Source organism: Corvus moneduloides, chromosome 2 (assembly GCF_009650955.1).
Source record: "Corvus moneduloides isolate bCorMon1 chromosome 2, bCorMon1.pri, whole genome shotgun sequence".
Classification (NCBI taxonomy): domain Eukaryota; kingdom Metazoa; phylum Chordata; class Aves; order Passeriformes; family Corvidae; genus Corvus; species Corvus moneduloides.
Window position 1 is genome coordinate 51,922,289 of NC_045477.1, and position 8,145 is coordinate 51,930,433.

Sequence of the window (8,145 nt, forward strand, 5' to 3'; positions counted from 1 at the left end):
AGTTTAAAGTTCCACTTAGGCTAATATTTGATTTCAAAAGCTGGCAACTAGACTAGTTTTTTTGGCATGAAAACTTGGCATGAAAACATTTAAATAACTATCCCCAAGTGAAGTGTTCCTTGTGCAAACCTGGGGTTTAGAAAATAAAGAAAGAGAAGAACACGGATGTACAGCATAATCTTCTGTTCCCCTGACCTGCCTTTGCCCACACCTGTAGCTGTGACAGATCCACTTCAGTAACTACCTGCTTACAACCCTGTTGCTGCAAGGACATGGAGCTCTTCCCTTCCAAAAGGAAAAACAGTGTGTCATGACCAATGGATCAAACACAGGTAACATTTTTCACCTTCAGATATACCACTTACCTCCTATGGTAAATTCCCTCTAGGGGTTCAGAAAGAGTCAGTTAAAAAATAAATGTAAGAGAAGCATGAAGAAAAAATACAGTCCTTTAATGCAGACTGGATCACAAGAACTGCAAAAACCAATTCTGGCGTAAGACACTGATTGATATATCCAAATTTTGGATCATAGCTTCTACATTTCATCACTGGAAAGCATCTATCTCAATTATCATCACTGCTAAGGCACAGACAGTTTTGACAGAAGTCTCTTTAATTTGCTCTTAAAAATCTGCAACAAGAGAAATTCTGAAATTTCCCATGCTGTCTCTTCTGGGGCATCACAGTTCTGGTATCTAACTTAAATCTCATGCTGAGGTTTTGGCTGCTGCAGTTCTTGCTCTTTTGTCTTCACTACGGACGTTCGGAAGGCTTGTGTGCCACACAGGCACTGTTTGTTCGTGCTCGGACAGTCATGACCCTGGTGAATCATGCTCAGGCTGAGGTTCACTGTAACCTCCTGATTCTTCTTCACACAGCTGCTACCTACCTGGCTGTTCCCCATCCCGCATTTCTGCATCCACTGGCTCTGACCTTGCACTTGTACTTCAGTAGCATCCTGATTTTCCAAAACATTTTTCCAGTTTGCCAAGATAGTTTTTGAAATCTAATCTCGTTCCCCAGCATAGCCACAGCCTTCCCACAAACGGAGCACGCGTGCTGCTTGTATCACTATCCACATCACTGGTGTCAAACTTTGATGGTTTGACTGAATGAACCGCTGTGTTTCCTGTGTTGGCAGCTGAGAACAGTTAAGCCATGTAACAGCACAGCCAGGTTGGCACCTAGCTATCCCTTGGCTTGGACTTATCACGGGAGACAAACCCCCTTAAACGAACTAAAACCTCCTTTTTCTCGCTCGTCCTTTTTTAAGGAGAGACGTCCGAGCTCAGCTGTTCCCATAAAGCCGCCGCCCTCGCTTGCACATCCCCTCCTTGGGAGCGCAGCCGGTGCGCGGCCACAGCGGCTCCGGGCCGGGCGGCCCTGGCAGCCTGCGCTCCGCGGGCGCTGCGCGGGGCGGGCCGCGGCCGGGCCCCGCCGGGGTCACCATGGCGACCCGCGGCTGGCGGGGCCGGCGGGGCGGGCACCGGGGGTTGAGCCGCCGGGCTGCCAACCGGCCGAGGCCAACAGCCACCGCCTCCAGCGGCCGCGCCTACAGAGGGGCGGCGGGCGGCCTGGGCGGCGCCGTGCGGTGCAGGGCGGCCGAATCCCTCCGTGGTCCGGTGGCGAGCGGAGCCGGGCAGCGCGGTGGGCGACCCGTCATCCCGCGGGGCGGGCGGGAGGAAGGGGTTGCCTTGGTCGTTCAGAGGATTTTTTATTACTGTTATTATTTTTCCCCCCACGACTTCATTTTATTTCTGTGGATTTTTTCTCTCCTCCGAAAGGTACCGACGTCGGGGCGATGCGTCGCACCGGAGAGAAGAGCCGTGCGGGACGGCGGGAGTCCTGCCCCGCCGCCCTCCGCAGCAGCGGCGGCCGGGCCGTGCTGGGGGTGCTGACGGAGAACGGGCAGCAGCAGCGGCCCGGCGGCCAGGTGAGCCCCGCTGCCGGCGGCACAGCCGCCACCCTGCCCGCAGAGCCCGGGCTCAGCTCCCCGGCCCGGCCCTGGGCTGGCAGCCGCCGGCATGAGCGGTGCGCGCACCTGCTCTCGAGGCTGCCGGCAAAGGCCTGGATGGCGGGGTGAGAAGGTGACTCGGGCTCCAGTTCCTAAGCGTGAGTTTCCCGAGAAACCCTGCTAGTAACCGCTCAGTCCTAACCTGCAGGTGCTTCCCCGTGGGAGCACTCTGTGTAAATAATTCATCCTGGAAGGGACACCCGAGCGCTTAACTCCCTACAATGTAGGGGGTGGTTTAAGGAAGGGCTGTTCACTGACCCAGAGCTCTCATTGCTGTGTGGCTAGCCGTGCTCAGTTCAGGGTGCCAGAGCCTTCAAGAAGCTCAAGTTAATGACATGTCACTTTTCTGCCTTTCTGTCCCTTGGGCCCTTCTGGAGTCTGCTGGTGGGGCAGGGATAATGTTATTTTGCTGAGCTAAAATACCAGCTGGTATGTGTACACAAACTCTTCTTGGTTTTGGTTGTGTAAAGCCTCTAACTCAGCTTATAGCTTACTGAGAGTAGATGGTGTGAAGGATTGTAGCCTGGTCACACGCAGTGCTAGGGGTCGTGATGCTTAAGCTCAAAAATGCAAACTTCACTTTTTGACTCTGCTTGAAGTTCCTTCTTGCCGGTGAAGTCCTTCATAAGTCTGTGGCAGTGCTTGAGCACTTTTGTTAACTTCCTACACTTGAAACTGCTCCTTTCCAGAACTGAATGTGGAGCAGACTGCACTCCCCAGCCTCATTAGAACTGAGCAGCGCCCCCGTTCTCCTTGGTGTGAGGCTCTGAATATGATGCTGCTCCCCTGGTTCCTGACTTTTACTACACCTCATTCTTTCTGTGAGGAGTCTGTCACAGCAAGACAGCAACAAGTGGTACTTCAGAGGCACCAAATGTAGTTGATGGCTTTTCCCATGAACTTCTGTTATTGGTGTCTGTTACGCAAGGAAAGTGATTTTCTATTTGAAAACAAGTGATACTTTCTGTTTTCCTCCTGAGTTGCCCTCCCACAGTGTTCCTGTGTGCTCTGCTTCAGGGTACTGCTGTTATCAAGCGCTTCTCTGGCTTTGAAAACACCATCCCTTCATCTAGAAAAGATGAAGTGCCCAACTGCATGGTCAGTGCTGCATCAAACCAAGGCTTTGCTATCTACGTAGATGACCCAGAAGATAAAGAAAACTATAGCTGCCAAGTGTCTGAAGAGCTGGAATTAAGCCACTGTGAACTGGATACTAGTGCAATGACATCCAGTATTCACCTACTGCTGGATCTGAGTTCAGGTAACTCCTGTTACTACTCAGATGGTATCCGTAGCACAGCTGCACGTAAGGTGGTTATGAATTGTGAATTGTAAGCTAGTGAGTAGCTTATGTTACAAAAAATAACACTACAAGCTAACTTGGATTGTGTCTACATGAGGGGCAACAATTCTGAGCTAAAAATAGCAAGAGAAAGTCAAGAGATTAATTATACAAATGTCTCGCTGCTTCCTATTACCTGTTAGGGTCTCCTATGGTAGTGGACACATCCTTCCAATCCCAGCCTGAGGATCACATGGAAGATGTTGTAACTCTGGCTGTGGGAGAGTATGCAGAAGACATTCATCAGTACCTCCGAGAGGCTGAAGTAAGTTGCTATAGGTATCTGTGGTGGGCTGCAGTGTTGCAGAGATCCAAGGCTGCCACTGAACTACAAAGGAGAGAAAGCAAATAGTAAAAGTCATCTCTTAAGGCAGCATATAGTCAGTGATAAGTTCTTTCAGGATTACTGCGTCCCTGATATTTCCTATGATGGGAGCATCTCTTGACTATTTGGTATGAAGAGTTCTTGCAGATGGGAGTAGAATGCTGAAAAAATGCTAAAGCAGTTTGATGTGCTCTCACTAATAGCTCTCTGGATATAGTAGTAGTGTTTCCTACCTTCTTGTGTCAGAGCAGTGAAGTGAGGTCTCCTGATAGGAAGAAGGGGGAAAATCTGCTTTGTTCATTTTCAGGTCCTTCTGAATGGCTCAGTTGTTTGTTGGCAAAGGCTGTCCATAGTCCAGGAGGTGTTTTACTATTCTCCTGCTAACACTGTAGCTTCAGTCTGTCTTTTCAGTGTAGAAATACTATTTTCTAGAGATGCCACTAGCTGGGAATAACTACTACTAGCACAAGAATTGTAGTTAGTACTTATTAACAGTGGGACAACCCCTGCTCCTTTTAGTGTAAGTATAAAGAATGTTCATCAGCTCAGCTATCCATGGTTCTCTTCAGGGTGATCATCCTGATTCTTCAACTCTTTCCAAACAGGTAAGATTTAGGCCCAAGCCCTACTACATGAAGAAGCAGCCAGATATCACGACAGGAATGCGTGCCATCCTGGTAGACTGGCTGGTGGAAGTAGGGGAAGAGTATAAACTTCGGACAGAGACTTTGTACTTGGCAGTGAACTTCCTGGACCGGTTTCTTTCCTGCATGTCTGTCCTCAGAGGGAAGCTGCAGCTCGTAGGAACAGCGGCAATTCTTCTGGCTGCGTAAGTGTTTCATCTTCTGAAATCTTGGTGATCTGAAACTTCTTTTTGGGCTCAGTCTTGTAGTGTAATTTTGAGGAAGGAAGGTTGCAGTAGTAGGTAGCTCTTCATGATGTCTCAAGATGAGCAACTTGGCCGGCTTTGGTACTATTAAAATTAAACACTTAATGTTGAATGTGAAGAACTGTAGTGGAGAAAGCTTGTAACCATAAAACAGGAGCAGAAACAGTACTGTGTTAAACTGCTAGCCTGTAAGGCTGTCATAGACTGACTTGCAATCTACAGTTAGCCTTTAACTGCTCTAAGTCGACAGGGTAAGCAAAATAGCTTAGGAGTGCATGGGTGTTTGTCTGGAGTGAGTTGTGTTCCTGAGACTTTCCCACTGAATGCTTGCTGTTACTCAGGAGCTAACAATGGGAGTGTATGTCTATCTAGACTGATGACTTGGAGTTCTTCTAAGCATGTTTGCCCAAATTTGAAACTAAATTGTTAGCTAGCCTGGAGTAACAAGTAAAGTTAGAGCTTTACACAAGTTCTAGTAATGTCATATGCTCATCCTGATGTGGGTCCAGCATGAAGCTTTCTTTTACTGTAACTTCAAAGCCGACAAATGTGGCTTCTATATCCCTTTTTCAGGAAGTATGAAGAGATCTACCCACCAGATGTGGATGAATTTGTCTATATAACAGATGATACCTACACAAAGAAGCAGCTGCTAAGAATGGAACACTTGCTTCTCAAAGTGCTGGGTTTCGACCTAACAGCCCCGACCATCAACCAGTTCCTCCTTCAGTATATTCAGAGGCGTAAAATCTGTATGAGGACAGAGAACTTTGCAAGGGTATGGGCTATCTGCCTTCTGGGACTGAGAGGGAAGAAGGGATCCTTGAAGGAGGACTACATGCATTTTATGAAGCTGTCTCTGCAACAGGCCTAAAACTGGTGGGCTTGTGTGCTGAGACTTCTGGATAAATGCCTTATGGAAATCCTAGGTTTGGTCTACCTTGTCTGGTCTGGGGTAATTCACTGAATAGGCAATTAAATGGTAGAAATCTGGTGCTTTTTTCAACAATGTCTGTATAGCAAGTCTGGCCTGGATTTGGTGGTACTGCATATTGCTGCACAGTGACACAGAATATACCTGCATAGCTGCATAGGAGTTGCCTGATGTAGGGAACCGTGCTTAGAAACAGCAAACTTACAGTAAAACATCTGACCACCTGATTCTTTGCAAAGGGTATAGGATAGTACTATGACTCTACTCCAACAGACCCCAAACTGTGCTTAGAGCTGTCCATTTATCCCTGACCTCCAAGTGGGGTCCACCAATGTAAACAAGAGCCTTAGAGGATGGGAAGAGTGTGTCTGTTATTTTTATGAAACTTGAATAAGTCTCTATCTGTAAAATCGTGACAGAACTGGTGGTGGGACCAGACCTTCAGATTACAGTGTAGATTGTTTAAACTTCGGTAAAATACGGTCTTTCTGTCCCCCGGAAACATGATAAAGGATCTTCTGTAAGGTAAACAGGACTAGAATGCTAGTTCTCCTCACTAGATACATAATTTGTGCTTTTTTTGTGCATGATACTGAGACCACTGCCAAACTTTAGTACTAGCTGTATTGGACTGATTGTACCAGCTAGGTTCATTCTTTTTCAAAAACTTGGGTTTTCTTGTTCAGTATCTTGCAGAGCTGAGTCTCCTTCAAGCTGATCCTCTTCTGAAGTACCTTCCTTCACAAATTGCTGCAGCAGCCTACTGTTTAGCAAACTATACGGTGAACAGATCATTCTGGGTAAGAACAACTGTGTTAACGAATAGCTTAAGCATTTTGTTATTTTTGGAACTGAGCTGAGAAGGAGGAAGAGTAGCTACAAAGTATCTTGTTTTAAAGGCTGAAATCCTAGGATGAGTAGCTGTTCTTGAGTTAATAAGATGATCTGATAAATGACTGTTCAGTAAACTTGAAATATCATGCATCTTCTCTGAAACAGGAGGGATTTTACTGTCTTGCTCACATCAAGGCTGTACCAAAGGCCTCACAAATCTCCAAAACTATACCCCCAGGTATACAATTCAGGTCTTCCTGGGAGAAGGGGAGGACTGAATGTGTCTTAGTTGAGTGGTTACACTGAGTGGCTGCTTTACCACAAGCCTTGGTAGACCTTCCAGCTTGTGTGTTGGAGGAATAGCTTTAGTACAGAGTAAGATCCAGAAGACATGCCACGTGCTTAGAGCAGAAGGAGCTTGTCATATCTCATGGCACCAAGGAAGACCTAGGATGAAACTGATGGCGCAATACAATTGAATCTTTTTCATGCTTAGAGAACATAGAGTGAGCCCTGTAAAGAGTTTCTGCTTCCATAGGAAGCCCATCTTCTAGATGATGCTGACTACAATAGAGTAACACTGTTTTTTTCTCATCTGACCAGCCAGAAACACTTGCTGCATTTACTGGATATTCATTAAATGATATAGTGCCTTGCCTGACTGACCTGCACAAAGCATGCCTTGATGCTCCCCATTGCCAGCTGCAAGCTATTAAGCAGAAGTATAAGCACCCAAAGTAAGTAACCAGTATGCCAGTGCTCTGTAACTTGGATGGCTGGAAACACAGGGTGACTCTGGTTTTCCAGCTTGGGCTGTGGCTGCTGCAGCTGTCTCATAGTTGTCAGCTTCTAGTTCTGAAACAGAATCCTCCATCAGCCTCTTGAGGGGAAAACTTTTCTGACCAGAAAAGTGATTGATGCATAAGTATGCAGATGCATTGGATAACAACTTTGTTTGCAATGTTGCAGGATGATGCTTCTCTTCTCCAATGTATTGCACAATCAGTTGATAACTTAGCTGACAGATCTGAAGCTAATATCTGTAGTCACTGCATTTTTATTCCAGGTACCTGCAGGTGTCTCTTCTGGAGCTCCCAGCAGTTCTTCCTCTACACTAGAGACTCTGGATCCTGGACTTGAAGATTACTTTGTCCCAATCAACAAAGCTGGTCTAACATTTCATAGAGCACTGCAGGTCATGTGTCTGTAACCATAGTGATCAGAATGGTTTTTAAGAGAATATTTTTTAATGAGATGCCTTTTTAAAGATAGATATTAGACTATAGCTCTTAACTGACAGCACTTTTAATAAATGTCTTATTACACTCTGCTTCTGTGAATCTTCTGACTCCAATTAATACCTGCAGTAACAGTGAGTGGAATAAATTTTCGAGTGTTTTTTTATTTGTTTGTTTTGTTCGGTGGGATTTGTTTTGTTTTTTACTAAATTGCTGTAAGCACTTACAAGCTGGCTGGAGTGGATATAGCAGATCTTGAACCACCACAAACTGACATCCCCATAGGCACAGGTGATTTGCTGTAGTCCTATTTGTTCTTTTTTCAATGAGACAAGATTATGTGGGCATGAACAGAAGCTATTTTCTGCTACTTGTTTACCGTATCAGACCAAGAACATCTACATGCAGTTGGTCTATGAACTCTGAACATGTTTGTGGAGGAAGATCATCAACGTTGAGGTGAAAGACTTCCCTTTATGGAGACAAAATAGGGGATTGCTCTGCAGGGAGTTGGAGGAAGGGGAGATTGTGGTTGGCAGAGCTTTAGGAGCATTTCATACACTGGTA

General features: G+C 46.2%; 1 protein-coding gene across 1 annotated transcript; it reads left to right on the plus strand.

Moving 5' to 3' along the window:
* Positions 1-1,538: 1,538 nt before the first annotated feature.
* Positions 1,539-7,744, plus strand: CCNA1 (cyclin A1). Its single transcript, XM_032099608.1, has 9 exons — positions 1,539-1,649; positions 1,787-1,935; positions 3,034-3,277; positions 3,502-3,623; positions 4,289-4,512; positions 5,146-5,350; positions 6,193-6,306; positions 6,944-7,077; positions 7,407-7,744. The coding sequence occupies exons 2-9, from the start codon at positions 1,804-1,806 to the stop codon at positions 7,456-7,458; spliced, it is 1,227 nt and encodes a 408-aa protein (XP_031955499.1). The 5' UTR covers positions 1,539-1,649; positions 1,787-1,803; the 3' UTR covers positions 7,459-7,744.
* Positions 7,745-8,145: the final 401 nt, after the last annotated feature.